Genomic DNA, 22119 nt, shown 5'->3' on the forward strand with positions numbered 1-22119 from the left:
AATATTTTTTAAATTTAAAATATTGATAATTATATGTATGAAAATTATAGAACACTGAAGTGCTTCTAGCATTAAATCCAGATCTTATTAAAAGATCTACCTTATATAGGTACACTGTTGGGGACATCCCTAAAGGTAATCAAGCCACTTATTCAACTACAATCAAGTTAGATATTCATTGTTGCTCTCACCTTAAGACAAACTAATAACTTAAATACTATTCAAGCGGGGAGGAGCTCCAGAAATGCTTCAAACTGTGGCAAATAAACTTATCCTGCTGCTGAAGAATAACCTTATGTATTCTACTACCTTTAAGAGATGCAAATTTAACTAACTAGAAGATGATTCTCTCAGTGTACTACCAAACTAAAAATTATTTTAATAAGGAAACTTACGTATTCCCTACCTTGCTTAATAGTGCACCCAGCTTTCCAAGGCAGAAACTTGGATGCCAATCTAGACTTACTTCTCCCTATTCCTATTCTTCCTAGATACTCAATTGAGCATTAAGTCCATCTATTTTCCAGTCTACTGAAAAACAGAGTCCAATCTATTTTTCCAAACTGTTCCTTTGGTCAGTTCTTGCTACTGCCTCTCCTACTGTTTGGTCCAAGCCATTTCCCACCTATCTATTGCCGACAACTACCCTAACATCAATGCCTCCAGTCTACCCTTTCTACTGTGATCCTTTCTCTACATCGTTGACTTGATGATTTTCTACCAGCAACCCTAGAGTCTCTTCTGCTCAAAACTTTTCAATACACCTGTCACCCACAATATAAAGCCCAAGCCATTTATAACAGCACATAACTTTCCATGATTTAAGTCTTGCCTGCCTCTCAAGCCTTACATCCCAGTAGTCCCCTCCCCCTATACTGTAAGCCCCATCAATATTAACCTTATGTTACATAACACCTCCTTTCACATAAGTCTCTACTTTAGAATGTCCTTCATTTCTTCCTCTTTGGCTTCCTGACAACTACTATAAATCTTTAAAAACCAGCTCAAATCCCAGGAATCCATCTCAATACCCCAACCCTTACCCTTATTACTGATGTTTGATTATCATTCCCTCTGTCAACTCTGAAAATAATAATAGTATTTATTGGGCATCTACTATATCCCTGATATTATCATAAGCATTTTTGTCCAAGGATACTTATAGACACATCAGAATCTCTACATTATGCATATTTATATCACTGCACTTACCACAGTAATTTTATTTACATGACTCTCCTCTACCTGGACTGTAGGCTCTTTGAGGGTAAGGACTGTCATATTTAACTCTAAATCAATAGCATACAGTGCAAAGTAGGTAATCAGTGCACGCATTTCTTGAACTGATTTTAAAATATTCCTAACAAATTAAAGACAAAAGTATCCAGAAACTAATTTCCAAATAAATATTAGAATATGCTACAGGAGTTCTAGAATGGACCAAGCAATTTTCTTCATCTAATAAAGTCACTATAGATAGGAAATTACAATACTTGTGGATAATGAAATGAACTTATTTTGGTTATTTTTTTCATTTTTTTTATTTATAACACCACATTTTATTAAAATCTAAATCCTCAAAATAGCTAAGCAAATTGTGCTACTTCTGTATATATACCTAGTACAGAATCATGACTACTATACATTTTATATTACTTATAAATATAATACCATTTATTACACAGTGAGTCCATCCAATCTGTATTTGCAAATTATTTTGTATTAGTATGGCTTAATTACTGCAATAAATTACTTCAATAAATCAATGGTCAAAAGATCATTTGTTTAAGATTAACTTCTTTCACTCACTAAGAGTTCTTATTGGTTATCATTCAGAGCAGTGAAAAGAAACCCCTAATTTTATTTTACTCAAGTGGAAAGAAATGAATCACAGACCACCACTACTAATTGCTTCCTTAAATTCAGCCAAGAAACATACCTTATTAGACAATTAAAAGAAAATACAGTTGCCTAAGTATTTAACAAAAGAGTTTCTAAGGTTATGAGGACTAGCATTTCATTACTCAAATAATGAAAAAGTCTATCTTAAGTAAAGAAAAATATAAAAACAAGAAGTAAAATACATTATCATCACTAATCCTTACATATAGACTTCTATATTTAAAATGTATTAAAATATGCATGTTATATTAAAACATATGTATGTTTATACTATCTCAATAGCCATTCTTTGTTTTTAAAATTATAAAAACCATTGGGGCTGAAGATGTAGCTCAGTAAGAGTGTTTACCTAGCATTTGTGAGGCCCTGAGTTTGATCCCCAGCACCATGAAACACTTTTTAAATAAAATTATACAAATTACAGTTATTCTAACTTTTAATGGTAAATGACCTCAAGACTAAACCTAGAATACTTAAGTGTGCTCTCAGTTACAGTCCTCTGAGCCCTTTTGAAGTGCAGTAATTAAAATCCACTGGGACAATACAACAGCAACAGGGCACACCATAGTACTTGTTAGAGTAATCTGCACCCCGCCCATCTTCTATACACTTTTGCACTACAAAGGTAATTCTGCTACTTAAAGACTCTCAGTTTAGGCCATAGTGAGTTGAGACCACGGCATAGCAAACTCTACTCTGAGAGCAAATCTTACCATTTCTTTGTACACTCAACCATCAGCTCCTGGTAGGAGGCCACAAACTGAAACTTGGATGCATGTTTTCCCACACGCTGCAGTCTCTTCCAAACTGAAGCCATGATGATAGATCAATAAACTGGAACTGTTCTGGATTAGCAACACAGCAACTTTAATAAAACAGAGGATCCAAAGCAAAGAAGCTTTGCATGTGTGTCTGTACGTCACAAAAACTCAATTACAACTTGAAATGATGGTCATATGTCTTCTCCCTGTTTCACAGGGTAAATCCCATCTTAGATGAATGGCCCAGTCAAGAACAGTATGATACACATGACAGGATGAGTAAGAGGAGGTTCCCTCATGGAGACATCACCATTTCACCTTGGGGGTATATGACTCGTATTCTGGAGCACTGAAAAAGGAAAACAAAGACAAAAAGAGAAAGAATATGAGAGAAGCATGAAAAGTGACTAACCACCCATGTTAGATAACACTGCAACAGTCATACCCAATTCTTTACATGTTTTTCAAACAATGAAACAAAACACCGACTTCAAAAGCCGGTAACATCAGGGATGCAAGAAACCAAGAAATTACAATTCACACCAAAGACACGGAGCAACACATCAGGTAATCAGCATCGACAACCATAGATGAGAGGCGCAAGTAGGGCCCTACCTTACATTCCTAGCATCACAGAAAGACAAGCAGAGCGGGAAAGTCTAGGGATGCAGTTTAATGTCCACTGCCAGTCAAAATGAGGTGTAGAGTATTTTTAAATAAACTTTGTTTTTCAGCCGATAATAGCCTCGAGTTCTGGAATATATGCTTCAAACAAACTAGGGAGCGAGGAGGAACGCTGTTGTTCAGTTAGAGGGAAATGGATGGGCAATGAGGAGTGGAGGGAAATCTGAAGGCACAGGGAGGGCAATGTCCCGGCTCCAGGCCACTTAGGCTCCGTCTTCACCTCAGCTGCCAGCTAGAGGGAAATGGAAACTCCTGCCTGGGCTTAAGCAGTGCCCAACCGAGCAAGTGGACTGTGCGGGTGCGGTACCTCCCTGCCTCATCCTCAGGGAAGAGCCTGACAGAATCCGGTCTCCTCACACACGAAGCCCAGATCCCTGACGGCCAGCACAGGCAGGCAGTGGCCCACCACAGTCCCTGTCACCCAGGCTTTGCCAAAAGAGCCCAGCCCAGTCCCGGCGCCCCGGCCCCGCCGCTCGCCCACTCCCGCCTCCTCCTCACACCTCTAATCCCGCTGCAGGGCTGAGTCTGGCCCGGTTCCCTCCTCAGAGCCGCTTCTCCGTCGCCGCCGCAGCAGCAGCCGCCGCCGCCGCCACCGAGTCCTCCATCCCCGCCGGAGCCACATGGAACAGCCACGCCAGCCGCGGCGCTCGGGGAAGCCGGGGTCTACAGCCCCTCAGGCCGACGGCGCCCTTCCGCCCGCCCCCTCCCTGACGGACACTGCTACGACCGTCCCCCACCCTACCAAACCTGCCAGAGCCGCGGCTCAGCGCCCACCACCCCCTCCCCCGCCTTCCTCCTCCACCACCATCATTACCTCCCCCGCCGCACCTCTCACACTAACCCTACCCACGGCGGCTCAACCTCCGTCCACCCATCCGCCATTGGCCGGGCCCCCGCGCGCCCCACCCACCTCGGCGGCCGGGCCTTCGAGCAGCTGGAGCATTTCATTAGCAGATTTGCGTGCCCATCACGGGGCTCCACCCCCTAGTTCGCGGGGTGTTTTTCCCTCAGCCGAACGCAGTGCAAGGTCTATCCTTTTAAAAAAACGAAGCCGCTAAGGACGATCCCGCCCATTCTTCTGATTGGCTGAGAGAGGGCAGAGATGGGCGGGGGAAGTAAAGAGTGTTTATAGTGAACTGGAAGTTGATTGCCGAATCTGGCTGTCGATCAAAGGCGCCGCCGGGTGCCAAACGGGGTTTCTGACTCCTGATGGTAACAGAGCTAGGGGTTAGCGTTGCTGCCGCCTTGGACCGTGACTGCTGTGGTTTTCTCTCCTGTTCTTTTACTGTCACCTAGAACCTATCCGCATCCTCTCTGCCGCCACTAACGACTAGGTTTTTAACACACACAGCCTTTTTTTTTTTTTGACGAACTGTACGTGTCCCCCCCTCTTCCCCCCCCCCCCCCGTGACACAGTAATGATCTTGCCAGGTCCCCCAGTCCAAAAGTCAGTCACCTGGTCCTTGATGACAGTCAGTAAAACCGCGCTGGTTAGAAAATGTTCACAGCAGTTTTCCTCAACATGCCTCTGTATACTGATCTCTCCTGTTTATTGTAGCTGTATTTGGGAGTGGCTATTTAAAAAAAGACCTTAAGGGCAAAGGAGAGGATGAAATAACCTTAAAAAATGTGAAAGCAAGGGTACATGGCCTTGTTAAAAGAGAAACTGTGAAAGCCATGGACATTCCCTCAAAACCACAAAATACACAACCCCAAACACAACAATTTGCTTTCAATTTTAGATGATACAGACCTCGGGTGCAGAAAAAGGCAAGGAATAAAATATTGGGGAAATCCTAACATTTAGAAATTAAATTAAGTAAAAGGAAAAATAGACTAAGAATAAGTAGGGAAATAGGAACGTCCAGCAAGCAATGTCCAAATAGTTGGGGAAAAGAGAAGGAAGCTAGCTCACAACAATAAGATAGCAGGCTCTGGAACAATTAAGGGTCATTCAGATTGCTGAGGTTGGATAGCAAGGTGCGTGAACGAAGTAGTCTGAGCAGGATAGGCGTCTTGGGAAAGATTCTTTAAGAGGACATGTAATAATTGGTGAGAGTTTAGAACATCTATAGTATTGGGGACAAAAGAAGAGTGACAGATAATGGAGAGATGGGGAGAAAGAATTCAATATCCAGTTCTATTTCTACTTTCTATAAAGTGATTTAAAAATACCATCAAAGTTTATCAGAGCATTTAATAAAATTAAAACTAGTATCTATTTGAAGTTCTAGAGTATGACTTAATTCACATCTGTTGGAATAGAAAATATATTCTGTTGGGTATTTTTTAATTTAATTTTTTAAGAGCAGAACATATTTATGGGGCGGGGGGGAGAAAGAGGACCCAAGTGGGTTGCCCTCTGTTGAGTATTTATGGAGCTGTACATGTTTTCTTTTGTGTTTACTTTTTTGTAATTTTTCATATTCAGTATAATAAAGTTGAAAAAACACGATGTTCATTTATAGAGAAAAACATATTTATCATTCTGTTATAATTTTAATTCAAAATGCTAATAAAATAACCACATAATTGTTATATTGATTCTTACTTTGCGTACACCATGAGCACTCTTGGATGTCCTTCCTGAATGAGTTAGTCACTGCGACATATAGCCATCATGATCTCAAACAATAACATATTCTGCGTCATTAATAGAGTAAACGTACAGGCTTAAGTGACTAATTTATAAAAATGGTCGTAAATTATGTTCATCCATGTTGCACTTCAGAAACAATCCACATGAAAATTTAAAAGCTTTTGCATCGCATTTATCATTGCTCTTCATTAATTCTCTGATTTTTTTCATGTGGTACTTCTGGTTTCTTTTAATATGGATGGAGGCCTGGATTGTAAGGAAATTACCTAGAAACAATGAATTTTAAATAATGTCTTTCTACAAGAAAATAGGATCCCTAGGAATACTCAAGTTGTAGGAAATTTCAAGAGACTGATAGTTTCTTACCAAACAGCTTTTTTTTAATACAGGAAATATTTTTGTTGGTTATAAACTCTTGCTTTTCATTCTACTCACCAAAGTAGATAGAAGACCAAAGTTAGAATTGTTTACTGAATAAGTGAAGAAACTGAGAACAGACCTTGACATTATTCTACTGCTGAGCTCAAGTGCATAGGAAGTGTCTCTTGGAAGCCCCACACAAAGCAGCTTCTTTGCACCCCTAGCACTTTTGAAAATAACCTATCTGCTAGCTAAATTTATCAAAGAACTTCAAATATAGAATATTTTGAGATCATCTGGTCTGCTTAGGAGATAATTGAGAACCATCTGTATATTGATCATATCAAACACTATTAATAATACATAAAAGTTACTGTCCCTATACTGTTTCCAGAAGCATATGTTCAGCATGTATGCAAGAAAATAACAAATTACTTAACCTGAGGCTCAGCTTCTTATTCCTGAGGCTCAGCCAGAATAAGATGGAAAGTTGAAAAATACTATAAACCTCACAACCTCACGTACCTAGCACATAATAAGTAGGCAAGTGGTAATTAATACTAAATACCTATTATGTTTAACAGCAAACAAAGTAGGCAAGAAAAAAAAGAGAACGACCTTCGAGAATATGTGGTCGATACTTGGTTGGTACCAAACATCACTATCTGAAGGATTAAAGATTTTCAAACACTAAACATTATTCCTCTCCCATAATTTGATACCAAGAGTGGAACACCAAGAATTTAGGTGGACTCAGGACTTTATAATAATTACTAAGAACTCATTTTTCATTCTCATGACTTCCCCCTACCTTGATGCTGAGAATTGAAGTGGGGACCACACACTTGCCAGGCAAGTGCTTTACCACTGAGCTATATCTCCAGACATTCATGACTATTATTTATGTCACATGTTAGCTGGGATCTTTTGACATGCTAGAAGTTACTTTTTCCTGGAGACTTCATTTCTCTTACCTATCAGCATGTAACTCCTACTGACTCTCCCTCTTCCCAGCCTGCCCACCATGTTTCTGTTCAGATTTCTAAATTCCCTACTTACTCAGGTCTTGATTTATCATTCCCCTCTGTCCCAGGCTTAATCTGCATATAATAGATAGTAACCTACCTTTTTGTCTGTGGTTGTTGATTACAAGATTTTGTAGATATTTTCACTTATTCAGAAAACTCAACATTTAAAATAATTTCAATTTTGTGTTTCAATATCAAGCTTAAAATTAAGATAGGATACAATGAAACATGTGGAAAATGCCACCTAAAAACTTTAAATCTTCTCTGGCATGAGAGTTTGGAAAAAAAGAAATTCGTTTCAATGAAGTAGACTTTCTCCTTACTGTTTCAAAAATTCCTGAAGATTTTAGTCTATGGAGACTTTAGTCTATGAAATGCAGATATAGGCTTGAATTATTTTTTGTTGTTGTTGCTGAAGTTCATATCTTTGGGTTTTAGGGCCAGGAAAATAGCTCAGTGGCTGAAGTGCCTTAAAGTCCTGCCTGGCAAGTGCAAGATCGTCAATTTGATCCCTGGTACTAACAAAATAAATAAATAAATTTTAAAAATGAAGTATATCTTTGGGTTTTATAATTTTTGCAGTAAAAATTGTCATAAGTATTATTGTGGGATTTAACTCTTAATAAAACTTAGCCTGGTAATGAGTTTACTCCCAATAATAGCATTGCAGGGCTTTTCATTGTTTTTTTCCAGTTACCATAGCAGTAGTGTTATACACAACAATGTTAGTACAATTTATAAGTGCTAATGCAATTGATTGAAACTTATAGCCAACAAATTCAGCTCCAGCAATTCTACAGAAAATTTTACAACCTCAAAAACTCATTGTGGTGAACAAATAATTTTAAAATTTTAGCTACTGCTTTTTGTAATATATTTCCAGATATTTCCTTTTATCCTGTGGCTTTTGTTCTCCCCTATAGCACCAGACACCCTTAGCATAGCATCCACCTTATTTAGTTAGAGTTCGTTCATTGTTGCAGGAAAGGACCATAATAAAATGTAGAAAAACAGGATTTGTTTTTCTTGATTTTTGAGTTTCAAAACCTTAGCCTTTGGGAAAGAATGATATGGAATCTGGTTACCAGTGCTATATGCACTGTTTCATACAAGAATCTTTAACCACATGTGACTAGTGAACATCTGAAATATGGCTAGTCTAAATTGACACATACTTTAAGTATACAATGTACACTGAGATGAAAGACTTGTACAGTGTAAAAAATATAGGATATTTAATTTTTTTTAATTTTATTATAATAAAAGACACCTTGCCATTAATATCCTTCGAAATACTTCCCTTTATTTTGAATACCATTATCCCTTTATTCTTGTCACATTGTGAAGAAGTTCTGGAAGTCTTTTTTTCATGATTATCTTTAGTCATGCTGTCATGGCTAGTTCAGTGCTCTGAATCAACTGAAAAGCGTTTGCCTTTCACGATCATTTTCAGTTTGGGGAAGAGCCAGAAGTCACACAGTGCTAGATTTGATAAATGAGACACATGAGGTCACGCACATGACAGCATCATTCACTATATTTTTTATCACATCTTATGAAGATATTTGTAAAAGAGGACTTTCAGAGCTGCATCAGAAAGTGGCAGGAACAATGAAATAAATGTCTTTGAAGTAAGGGAATATATTCTGAGGAGGATTGATGGCAATGTGTCTTTCATAGCAATAAATGTTTTTAATTTGAACATTCACCACATATTTTGATCTCTCCTTATAGTATAGAAAAATATATCTTCTTAATAATTTTCTTGATTACATATTAAAATTATGATATTTTAGATTTACTGGGTTGCTTAAAAACATTAAAACTTCACTTGTTCCTTTACTTTGTTAATGTAGCATCTAGAAAAATAGAAATTACATTTGTGACATACTATATTCCTATTGGATATCCCTAGAATAGAGAATAATAAAACTCAGTTTCACAGGGGAGAGAAATGGATGACTTAAACTGAAAGGGAACAAAGAAAGTTGGATGAAATGGAATGAGAGCTTCATGCTAGTGGATCCCGGAGTATAGTATCTGCTCTCACCCTAATCTGCCACAAGTTTTGGAGAGGGGTAGTTGAAATATCAGGAACTACCTGAAGGAGCTGAGAGGTGAAGGATATAACATTTTTCTTGTTAGTACCCTGAGGATGTGGCAAACACCTTAAGAAAGAAAAATCTGGGCCTTAAATCTAGGTTAGCCAAGACTTTCTAGAGTGGCACAGTCCAATAGAATTTCCTATGATGGGCCAGGCATGGTGGTACATGCCTGTAATCCCAACACTTAGGAGGCTGAGGCAGAAGGATCACTGCAAATTTGACAGTCTGGGCTGCACAGAGTTCGAAGCCAACCTGAACTAAATAGTGAGACCCTGTCTTAAAAAGAACAAAAAAACCTTACAATAGAATATTCAATTTCTGTTTGTCCAATACAGTACCCAGTAATCATTTGGAGCTATTGGGCAACTGAAATGTGGCCAATGTAACTGAGTAAACTGAGTTTTTAAGTTATTTAATTTTAGTTAATTTACATTTTAATAGCCATATGTAGCTGATAGCCACTATGCTGGTAATACAAGGTTTTGGAAACTGAACAGGATTCCCTGTTCTACACAACAGGGAAAAGAGGTAGTGCCCAGCCATTAGACCTAAAAGTGGTTAGAAAAACGGAGATCAACTCAGCAGCAGTCTTTCATGCTGACTCTATTAAGGAAAGACGCCTATTGAAAATCTCAGGGGAGCCAGTATGGTAAATAAGGAGCAGGGATCAAATGCTTCATCTCCTTCCTCTGACATCCTGATACTACCTAATTCTCCTCCTCCTTCCTCTCATTAGAGACATGCAGTCCTTAACAAATTGACTAAGATTTAGCCACCCTTTGTCAAAGCTAGATATGGAAAGTAGATGTGCTAACAGAAAAATGAAACTGTTTCTTGCAAACCTGAATTTTTTAGATTGATATTTATACCTGCAATATGATCTTAAAAGATAACACTAACAAAAGACTTTAAAATGCATGGTTATTCTTTTAGAAGCTATCTTCCCCCATCCCCCAATGCATTACAGGATTCAAGTTCTTTTTTTTTTTTTTTTTAAGGGAAAGGTCTACAGGGTGTTCAGGGTCTCACTACTAGATCCGACTCATAGTGATTTGCCTGTTTACAGCCTTCTGAGAACTGGGATTACAGGCGCACCACCACCCCCGGTCTCAATTGCTGTCTCAGTGGCCCCGGGGGTGGGGCCCGCACAGCAGGCTCCGGGCCTGAACCCCCCACCCCCACCCCCACCCCCACCCCTGTGCCCGCTTGCAGGCACTTTAAGGATTCAAATTCTAGGGCCGGCCAAATAGCTCAGGGGATTAAAGCCGGAGGGTGGGGTGGGGTGGGGGGATCAATGCATACATTTTAAAGTCTTTTGTCACCACTTGGTAAACTGTAAACAGGAGGATCACTACTAGTCCGATCTAGTAGTGAGACCCTGAACACCCTGAAGACCCTTCTGTAAAATACAGAAAAAAAAAAAAAAAAAAGGATTCAAGTTCTTAGGTTGACTTAGAAAGCTTAGAAAAAAGTGCGTTATTGGGGCCGGGGAGATAGCTCAGCGGCACAATACCTGCCTGGCAAGCACAAGGTCCTGAGTGCAATTCTAAGTACAAAAACAAAATTACATTAGAAAAATATCTTTCAACTAAATACAAGGCATTCTTTTGTTTCTGATCATTACTTGTAAATGACTCTTTGAAGTTAATCATAAGAAAAGTTGTGCATTTGAACCTGAGATGGCACAACTCAGGATCTCAACTACATGCTAACACCTCAGTTTTCTCCAGCTCCATACTATCCAGGAAAAATCAGTCCAGTCCTGATTGGTAAAGGCAAAGGAGCATCCTTGACTTCCCAGAAATTCAGAGACAGAAACAAGTGTACAGAGGCCATCCACTGATGATTCAGCAGGACTACTGTTGTCCTGTCAGGAGCAACTTAGTGAATGATCAGAAGGCTTAGAAGCCTTTAGGAATATATTCTAGACAGTAATTATATTCAAAATGTGTGTACATGGCAACATAGCACAAGCATTAATCAGAATGGATGACAACCACAAACACTGGTCTAGTCATCGAGTTATAGATCAGACAAATAGCTGATTCTAGAGAACACTTTTTGATCTGTTATATCCTCTCAGTTCCACTGATCCAGATTACTCAAGATAATTTCATGGTGCTGAAATCCCAAGGTACAAATGTTGTATATAGCAAAGTAAATGCAGCTATCAGAGATAATTTGCACATTGCAAATAAGAGAGCCATTGCTAGCATTATTGCAAGGAATGTCTCATTTGGAATTGGGAGCCCTTTCTGAGAAAGTCTTTGCTAAATTCAGTAATTCAAACTCCTGTAAAATCAATAGAAATCCTTGACCAAGCCTTCTTGGTCAGTTCTTATGAAATGTTAAAAGCCTTTGATGAATTATAAGGAGGCAGACTGATTTTGTATTCATTTCTTCTGTTTTCAATCATTGAAAAAAGTTCCAAGTAACCAAAATTAGCATCCAGCCAGTGTTTTCCTCTAAATAATCTTGGGGTGGCTATATTTAGTATGATCAAAGTAATATACTCAATGCTTACTGATATATAAAGACTGCACAGGAATGGCAAGGAAAAACCAGTGATAATTTGCAGTTTTGGATGGCACCAAATACCCTGCAAGTTGTGTTAAGTGAAAACATTTGCATCCCAAACAGATCAAAACCCAGCAACCTCTAATCAAGGCAGAGCCCTGTTTAACCTGGTACTTGGCATGAGCCAGGGGAAAGTACCTTTGTTGCCTAAGTTTGTCCCAGATGAGTAGAGCTGAAAGATTAATCCAGCTTTCAGAAGGTGATACAAACTCATACATAATTTGACAATCTTCTGGGCAGGCCAAGAGAAGCAAAAGCAATAATATGGGAGCCAGAAAAGCTACTCTTTCTTGTCTCTCTTAAATCACCCAATTAGTGACTGGGCTTTCAGTAAGCAGATTATAGTCTACTAAGCAAACAGATTTTCATGAGAGATGCTGGATATTGCTTCACTTTCTGTTGCAACTTTTGGATGTTATATTTTTAATTTATTTATTTTTTGTATTTAGTGCAGGGTCTACAGGGTCTCACTACACAGCTCTGACTTGTAATGATTTTCCTGTTTTCAGCTTCCCAAGAGCTGGGATTACAGGCACGTGCCACCATGGCCAGTCTCAGTCACCAGTTCAGCATACCCTGGGCACAGCACAGAAGGCTAGGGATTGAACCTCCAACCCCTGCATCTGCCTAAGCAGGTGCTTTAATCCACTAAGGTGTCTGGCCAGCCCTTGGATGCTATTCTTAAATATAATGCATTGTTGCTCTCTCCCAGAGAAGAAATTCAAGTGTTATGTAAAAGGCAAGTCTTTGAGCAATGGTTCAACCTTTCAAAGAAATACTGCTACCTTGAATATTAAAAGCAATGCTATTTTGTTCCTGAAATAAGTTTAATCTATTTTAGACATTAAACATGGTATTGTATTGAGCTACATGTTTTGAAAAAACCCCTTGAAATATTTATTTGCATCCCATTTTTTCATTTTAAGAACATATATGAAAATATTTTTCCCACTTTAATGTAAAAGACTATTGTACTTGTTCCTCTTTTTTCAATAACACCTGCTAGAATATGGATGTTTGAAGTTCATAACTTGATCATTTTTAAAATATAATTTTTAAATATTTTAAAACTGAGAACAAGAACAGGAAACAGCATATTGCAACTTTGTTTATTCTATTTTTTTGTTTATTCTTAATACACACTTCAAGCTATTCACAAAATTAGCTTGTTCATAACTATTCAAGCTATTCTGTTCACAATACATCTTTTCTAGCCTACATCACAGCTTGTAAAATAATGATCTAACAAAGTTCAGCAGTTGCCAGTGATAAATAAAATAACTTCTCAAGTATTTTTTTTTCTCTTTTCCCTCATAGATGTCCTGTTGCAACATGAAATTGTTGCACAACATGCAAATGTTGTTTAACACTGTCTCCCCCGTCCCTCTCTCTCTGTCTCTCCTGAAAATTGAACCCAGGACCTTTGCACTGGGCAACTTCCAGCCTTCCCCTTTCCCCCTTTGAGACAGAGTCTCAGATACTGAATTTTGTGGGGTGGGCTTGAATTTGAAGAGTTCTGGCATTACAGGGATGCACTGCCCTACCTGGTTTAACTTTTGTGGTACCAAAGATGTTATTTTTTTGTTTTTTTTTTTTTAAACTTTATTTATGTGTGTGTGTGTGTGTGTGTGGCCAGCTCAACCCATCAGAGGGTGGGGCTGGCTGGCATGTGGTGCTGGAGGATTGAACCGTGGTCCCTGTGCTTTGCTAAGTTGTTCTAAGTAGGTGCTTTAGACCACTGAGCCATCTCACCAGCCCCAAGAATGTTATTTGATAAACAATTTTTACCAATAGTTCTTTCTGTTTTAATTAAATCTTGCTTTCAGCTATTTTGGAGGTGGGTGGGTACTAAGAATCAAAGTCAGGACTTTGTGCTTGCCAGACAGGCACTACCACTGAGCCATCCCATCTTACCTAAATTTTTAATCTTTGAAGTAACAAGAAAATTTGTGTCTGCTTTTGCTACAGGTAGTGTAATTTTGAATAAAGAGCTTTGTGGTTTTGATTTTCTTTGAAATTTTAAAACCATTCCTTTATTAACGAATATTGTGCTCGCTTCGGCAGCACATACACTTTATTAACGAATATTTAATTATCATTAAACTCAAGGCATTGTGCTATGTATTGGTAATACAGTACATCAAAAGAAACAAAAGTCCCTGCACTCCTAGAATTCACATTCCTCATTAAATATAAACCATTGGTTAATGTTTGCTTTACAAAGTCACAGTTAAGGGCTGGAAAGGTAGCTCAGTAGAACAAGCTCTTGCCTGCTAAGTGCAAGGGTCTGAGTTCAATCCCCGGTTCCAAAAAAAAAAAAATCTCAGTTGAAGTAAAATGACTATCCTTTATTTAACAATGACACAAATGCTCACTAAACAAACGTATTAATGACATATTAGTGAATAAAATTAAGAAATCATGCATTCAATAAGATCCAACTTGCAAATTGATATTATTATACTTTCTTTCAGTCTTTTCTTTTTCTTTTCCCTTTCTTTTTTCTATTTCTTTCTTTGTGGCTGTTTGCGCAAAGTGTCCTATAGAATATTAATCAATATTTGAACTGGAGTTCTGTTTATTTAAGTTATAGTATTTAAATTACTAGTTTATCCTTATTTTTATGCTTCACCAAACATCAGAAACATTGACTCATCTTTTAAAATAATGGCTATAAGGCAACACTACAATAGCTAAAGTGAAAAATTAACACATAAAAAATTTTAAAATTTCTAATTAATTAATTAATTTAGTACAGGGTCTCACTATACAGCTCATACTCCTAGTGATTCTCCAGTCTCAGCTTCCTAGTGCTGGGATTACAAGTGTATTACAAGTATGTGTCACCACACCTGGTTTCTGTGGCCAGCACACGGTTCCAGGTCTGACAAGGCATGCGGTAACAGGGATTGAACTCAGGTCCTTGCACTTACCAGGCAGGCACTTAGATTGCTGAGCTATCTCCCTAGGCTGAAAAACTTTAAACCAGGTATGGTGGCACATGCCTGTAAGTCCAACATTTGGAAGGCTAAAGTAGGAAGACCAAGAGTTTGGAGACAGACTCTACTATGTAGTGAGACCCTGTCACAAAAAGAAAAAGAAATTACCTTGTGTGAAAAAGATGATCTACAACCTATTAAATACAGCCCAAGCAATCTAATGAACATATCCTTAGACTTCATACTCAACTTTTAAGAATGTAGTGGTTAATAGGAACATAATAGGATTGTAAGAAACACAAATTCATCCCATCTGGCTGTCCTTTTGACTGCTTAAAATAATTATCAAAAAATTAAAAAGCAAAACCTGCTTTCACTTCTTTTTACTCAGAAATTTTAGCTCTCTTCTAGATATTCTTAAAGATGAAATAATTAAAATTTGATTTTTATCTTTTATGTGTTCTATGATTTTTAATTTATTTTTATTTTTTATTTTTATTATTTATTTATTTATTTTTTGCAGTACCAGGGATTGAACTCAGGACCATGTGCTTGCCAGGGAAGCGCTTATTCTACTGAGCTATCTCTCCAGCCCTGTTCTATGATTTTAAAATGTAAAATATATATGTATTCATATAAATATATATGATCAAGAAAAATACAAGTAAATTTATACTGGTATAAAGATAAAGTAATTCTTTTGAAAAACGCTTAATTTTTTTTTAAATATTTATTTATTTTTATTTATTACATTTATTTATTGTGTGTGTGTGTGTGGCCAGCTCAGCCCACCAGGGGGCGGGTCTGGCTGGCATGTGGTGCTGGGGATCGAACCGCGGTCCCTGTGCTTTGCCAAGCTTGTTTCAAGTAGGTGCTTTAGACCACTGAGCCATCTCTCCAGCCCCAAAAACACTTAATTTTAACAATAAAAATTATTAAAATTGTATAATTGGAGTTTTAAATTGAAGATATTGGGGTTTTTTATCTTTTATTTATTTCTTTGGTACAGGATCTTGCTCGAACTTGTAGTGATCCTCCTGTCTCAGCGCCCCCAGTTCTGGGATTACAGGCATGTACCACCACACTTGGTTTTGGCGGCTAGCAGGGCACGCCCTGGGTTCCGGGCAAGCAGAGTATACAGTACTAGGGATTGAACCAGGGTCTGTTGCACTCAACAGGCAGGCAGTTAGACTGCTGAGCTATCTCCTCAGCCTGAAGATGTTTGTAAGTCACCACTATATACTCTTTAAAATGTTCTTTCACTTTCCAAAAGCTTTTAATCCATAATTTCTGGTTATAAATCACACTTAATTGATAAAAAGAGACACTTTCCCTAAAATCAATCCATTCCTGTGTAGCTAATGAGTTCTATTTTTCAATCTATCCTACCTATTAACATTCTCCAGTTTGGAGATTAAATAAAGTATCTTCTTTCAAAAAACAGTCTATCCCTAGGAATAGCTTCCATATGTTATGTAATTAAAAGAAAGGTGAGTTTCAGGGCCTGCAAGATAGCTCAGCAGACTAAGCGCCTGCTTAGGCAAGTACAGGAACTGGTGTTCAATCCCTGGCACCACAGGCCCTGCCAGCCCTTCCCCTGGGTACTCAGAGACCAGATGTGATGGTGCACACCTGTAATCCCAGCACTGGGGAGACTGAAAACAGGAGGATCTCTAGGAGTCAGAGCTTGTAGTGAGACCCTGTAACAAATTAAATAAATGAATAAGTAAATAAATAAGATGAATTTCCATTGACACTTTTTATAGGCTTAAATCATAAATGTCATGGTTCTGGTGGGCTTATTCCCTACTATCCTCTAATTCTGGCTCATGTTTGCCTCCCTTTCTATATTCATGTTGAGTATGGAAAATTTTACTCTCTGCTTCAGTGTCAAATCATTTATAAGATACGTGCCCATTCCAAGTTAAACCAAGCAGATAGAACAGCATGTAGAATTTGGAGGCTATTGGTACACTTCAGGGGAAAAAGAATCTCTTTCCTCTGGGATGGGTAGTTACAAAGATGAATATTCTGCTACCAGGGACTGTCCTGGAGCAAGCCCCTAGAGGTAAGGGCTAGAAGAAATAAGCTCTTGAGGCACTTTTCAGCTCTAATTATGTAATTTTTAAAAATATCTGCCCCTAATACATATATACATGTGTGTGAAATAAAAAAAGAGCCCATAAGAGTTTCTCTACATTTGCTTCCATTATGAGAATACAGCATTTGCTGCCTTATGAGTTTGTCCCCACAGTTGGGACTATTTTTGATGACTTTTGTCTGGGTTTCATTTTCTAATTGACCAGAATTAAAAGCATATCATCACAATTGCCATGATGAACATCAAGGCACAAGCATGCCTGTTAGGAACACAAAGACATTGTTGCATTGTTTATACCAAGCTCTAAAAAAATGTAATAATCATAAAATGATTTTAAAAATATTGAAAGACATATTGCTCTTTCTGAAGAATATTATTTATAGCCTCAATGAGCTACAGTGGCAATCCAGCCCAACGGTTCAATCTTTTTTCCCCTGTACTGATTGGATTGGATTCAGGGCATTCATTGAGAAGGCTATATTCCCAGGATCCTTAATTTTTATTTTTTAGGTTGAAATTGGGTCTTCTCAAGTCACCAAACTACCTAGGCTAGACTAATACTTGTGATTCTCCTGCCTCAGGCTCCCAGAGTGCTAGGATTATAACCATGCATCACCATTCCTGGCTATCAGTCTCTTCCAGGACAAATGCCACCCACAAAATGCCAAATGTTTGCTTTGATTTGCTTAAGAGAAAGACACCCATGATTTGCAATTTTTTTTATGTTTCCTTCTAAAAAATTATCACAAAATGGAACATCAATCTAAATATTAACATCAATCTAAAACTAGAAACTCTTAAAAGAAAACAAGACCTTGGGCTTGGCAGTGGTTTTTTAGATATGATAAGAAAAGCACGGGATGGGGACATAGCTCAGAGGTCTAAGCACCTGCTGCCAAGTTCAAGGGCCTGAGTTCAATCCCTGGTACCACAGGCTGTGCCAGACCCCAAACCAAGCGTGGTGGTACATGCCTGTAATTCTAGCGCTGGGAAGGCTGAGACAGGAGGACCACCATGAGTCCGAATTGCATGGTGAGACCTTGGACCCAATAAATAAATTAACATTTTAAAAAGAAAAAATAAAATCATAAATAAGAGGAAAAGACAGATAAACTTGACTTCATAAGAAATTTAAAATTTTATACTTTAAAGATATCATTGGGGCTGGGGAGATAGCTCAGTGGTCTAAGCACCTGCCTGACAAGTACAAGGAGCCGGTTTGATCCCTGGTACCACATGCTGTGCTAGCCACCAAGACTAGGCATGGTGGTACATGCCTTTAATCCCAGCACTGGAAAGACTGAGACATGAGGATCACTATGAGTCTGAGCTGCTTAGTGAAACCCTGTACCAAATAAATAAATAAATGATTAAAGTAAAAGATACAATCAAGAAAATGGGAAAAAAGATCAGAATCTGGTGGAACATATTTGCAAATGATAAGTATTTAGAACACATAAAAGGCATTATATTTCAACAACACAAATCATCCAATTTAAAGTTAGAAAAGGGATTTTAATAGACATTTCATCAAAGAAGATGCATAAATGACCAACAAGCACAAAAGATGCTCATGATTATTTTGTCATTAGAGAAATAGAAATGTAAACTGCTTTTTACCTATTCAAATAGCTTAAAATCAAAGATAAGCAAAAGTGAGTGTTGTTGAGGGTACAACAAAATTGGAGCTCTTATATATTACTGGTGGGATTGTAAAAAAAGAACATCAACTTGGGAAAATAGGCAGCTGCTCAGTATAGTAAACATAGTTATTACATAGCTCAGCAATTTTAATCCGAGGCAAATACTTAGGGGAAATGAAGCATATGTCCACACAAAACTTGTGCATGAGGCGTATTTGCAGCATTATTCAGAAAACTAGAATCAACACAAATTCCATTAGCTAATAAACAAAATATAGTATATCCAGGCAATAGAATATTACTCAGCAATAAAAATGAGGTATTGATTCTTGCCACAACACAACTGAACCTTAAAACATATGCTAAATGAAAGAAGCCAATAATTGGAGTCAATATATTATATGTCTCTCTATATATGTAATATGCATGATAGGCAAATTCAGAGAGAGAAAGTAGGTTAATTTTTTTTTTTATTTTTGGGGATTTTTTGGTTTGATTTGATTTGGTTTGGTTTTTTTGGTGGAACTGGCGCTTGAACTCAGGTCCTTGTTCTTGCCAGGGAAGCACTTATTCTACCGAGCCATCTTCCCGACCCCAAAAGTAAATTAATGTTATCAAGCATTTGGGGAAAAGGCTTTTAGGGATTGAGTGTTAATAGGTATAGTTTCTTTTTGAAGTACTAAAGATGCATTGAAGTTACATAATGATGGTTGTATAACTGTTTATATTACAAACTACTTAATTATAATTTAAAATGACTGCCATCTTTAGTATTTCATTTATATCTCAGTGAAGCTCTTACTTAAAAATAGAAGAATATTAGGAACAAATCCTTGATCAAAGGTACTCATTCATATTCGCAGCCACATTTAATCAAAGGTGTGAGACAATTGAATATTCTGGAAGCTTTACAAAATATCCTAATATACAAATTTTAAATGAAAATATTCTTTCTACTTAGTTTGGAGACTTGGATTTTATTTTTTTCCTAAACCCCAACCTGCAGCCTAGAAGTAGCCACTTAGGTTCAACAACCTTCTGTTTATTCATCAGTAAAATTAATGCACTAGTTTAGAAGATTTTCAATGGAAGGGAGAGTTTAGGGTGTCTGGAGGAGTTGAGAGGCAAATATTGTTGGTTATCTTTTGGCACCCATTCTGCTTTTCTTTTCTAGCAACAAGAAACCCAACTTCTAGGTAAGCTAGTTCTGTGGGTACCTAAAAAACCTCCCTGCCTCTTTTCCGGATAGAAGTGGCTAAATTTTGTCTAAATCTTGCATGTAACTTCCAGGGAGTTTCCTCCAAGGAAGGAAGTGTCTCATCCCTGTCACTCCATTCTATGAATGGGATGTGCATAAAGTTGTAGCAACTATTTTAGAAAATGAGGATGTGGGTGACAAAGTGGCAAGCTAGAGGAAGCCTGGGTCCCTCACAGATTTGTAGAGCCATTGCATTTATCCTGAACTGCCCTCTCACCACCCTTCTTTCATATGAAACAGAAATGATCGCCTAAGCCAGTGGCACCAAATATACCACATTCATGCCACAGCCAGCTGTTTGTTATCGCTAAAAACTCTACAAGGCTTTCTGACACTGACATAAGCCATAGGCATTTTGATTTTCTAAATATTATATGTAAAATTATTCGATTCTAACTGAGAAGGCACTAATGCTATGAAAAGTAAAAAAAAAAAAAAAAGCATCATAAATTGGCTTAAAAGAGAGTTTACTCTGTTAAAGCCTTTTTTCTAGATGAAAGAATTTTATTAATTAACTCAAGAAAACATAATGACTTTTGATTTGCTTTTTCCAAAGTTTGTCAACAATGGCAAACATCTAGGACCATATGAATATTTGTCATCGGCACATCTGCCTGTTCTCCCTGGCATTTTCCCACCAGCTGAGATCAACCAGGAAACTCCAAACATTGTGTTTCATATTTGCTTAGTTTCTAGGGAGAGGGTGGAATCTTTCCATTGAACTAGGTTTCCAGAGGAACTCCTTTCTTTGGCTTATCCCCATTTCCTAACCTTGTCTAAATCTGTGTAGTTAATTTAAATGTCAAAGAAAATAAGAAGAGCTTTTGGAATCTGAGGTTGTGCCATGTACCTATAAGTCTAGCACTCTAGAAGGTTGAGGAAGGAGGATCCAAGTTTGGACCCAGGCTGGATAATTTAGCAATTTAGCAAGACCCAATGTCAGGGTGTGGTGGCCCATCACTTGGGTGGCTTAGGGAGGAGGATCTCTGTGAATATGAGGCCTACATAGTGAGTTCAAGATCAGCCTAATATACATAATGAGACCCAGTCTCAAAACAAAACAAACAAAATAGTTGAAGATGTAGCAAAGCAAAGGAGAGAAGGAGGAAGAAGGGGGGGAAGAGGAAGAAGAAAGAGAATAGCTCCTGACAGTCGCAAAGTTTTAAAATCATTCATTTTTGGTTACTATAGCCTTGTGTGGTTTTATAACTGGTCAGTATTTATTCATAATTTTATGTGATAATTATTTATTCAATTTGAATAATTCGATATGAGTGTTTCTAAAAACACATGCACTTTATCACCTCCAGCTAGATTTTTTTCTGCTCTCTCAAAGAGAGATTGAAGTGGCAGGGAGATGGCTCAGTGGAATAATCGCTTCCCTGGCAAGCACAAGGGCCTGAGTTCAATCCCTGGTTCTGCAAAAACAAAAAATCAAAGAGAGATGGAAGGCTCCATCTACTAAGTAGTATGCTGTAGGTAACTGTTTAAATTGTTAAAAATTGTTTTACAATGTTCTAGATTCCTAAAAGCTATCATAGTTCATCTTTTCTAAAAGTGGTGATTGAAAACCAAGTTTATCACAATTCTATTACAAATCAAGAATTGTAAAAATGTCAACAAAAATTGTACTGAACGATGAAATAGGAAAGAAGAGAGAATCCTTTTACTTCCTAAAATTTAAAAAAATTACTGTTTTTAGTAACAGCTATAAAATTTTCTGTGTATACTGTATCATTTATTAAGGACTAAAACAGCACTCTAACAAAATAAGTTAGTATGCAATAAAATGGTTTAGCTGAAAAAAGTCAGGATTTGACAAGTCAGGATTTTGACAATAGCTATATTTTGACAAATATAGCCAGAAATTTTGAATTCATTAATGAAAATAGACACAACTGTACAAAAGTATTTCAATAATAGCAAAGATTTTATTGTAGAAATATATGTCAAAACAGATTCTGAAATAGATTCCTTTGGTTGTTATTGTTTGTGTGTACTAGGGTCAAGCCAAGTTACCTTACTACTGAGCTACATCTCTAGTCCTCCTTTCTTCCTTTCTTTCTTTCATCCTTCTTTTCTTGCTTTCATCCTTCCTTTCTTTCTCTCCTCTCTCCTCTCTCCTCCCTCTCCCCCTCTCCCCTTCTCCCTGCTCTCCCTGC

General features: G+C 37.7%; 1 protein-coding gene across 8 annotated transcripts in view; it reads right to left on the reverse strand.

Moving 5' to 3' along the window:
* The window catches only part of Ehbp1 (EH domain binding protein 1), a 386641-nt gene that overhangs the window by 355158 nt on the left and 9364 nt on the right, over positions 1-22119 (reverse strand). For 3 of the 8 annotated variants that reach the window (XM_023720828.1, XM_004636169.2, XM_004636165.2), the window contains exons 1-2: positions 3848-4176; positions 2616-3012 (exon numbers count right to left, since the gene is read on the reverse strand). In XM_023720828.1, the coding sequence (XP_023576596.1) occupies positions 2616-2719 (104 nt within the window). In that variant the 5' untranslated portion in view covers positions 2720-3012; positions 3848-4176. Of the gene's footprint in view, positions 1-2615; positions 3013-3847; positions 4177-4257; positions 4305-22119 lie in introns of those variants that run through there. The other 5 variants (XM_023720826.1, XM_023720825.1, XM_023720823.1 and 2 more) reach the window with 4 other exon arrangements.

The sequence above is a fragment of the Octodon degus genome, unplaced genomic scaffold (genome assembly GCF_000260255.1).
Source record: "Octodon degus isolate 3935 unplaced genomic scaffold, OctDeg1.0 scaffold00078, whole genome shotgun sequence".
Lineage (NCBI taxonomy): Eukaryota > Metazoa > Chordata > Mammalia > Rodentia > Octodontidae > Octodon > Octodon degus.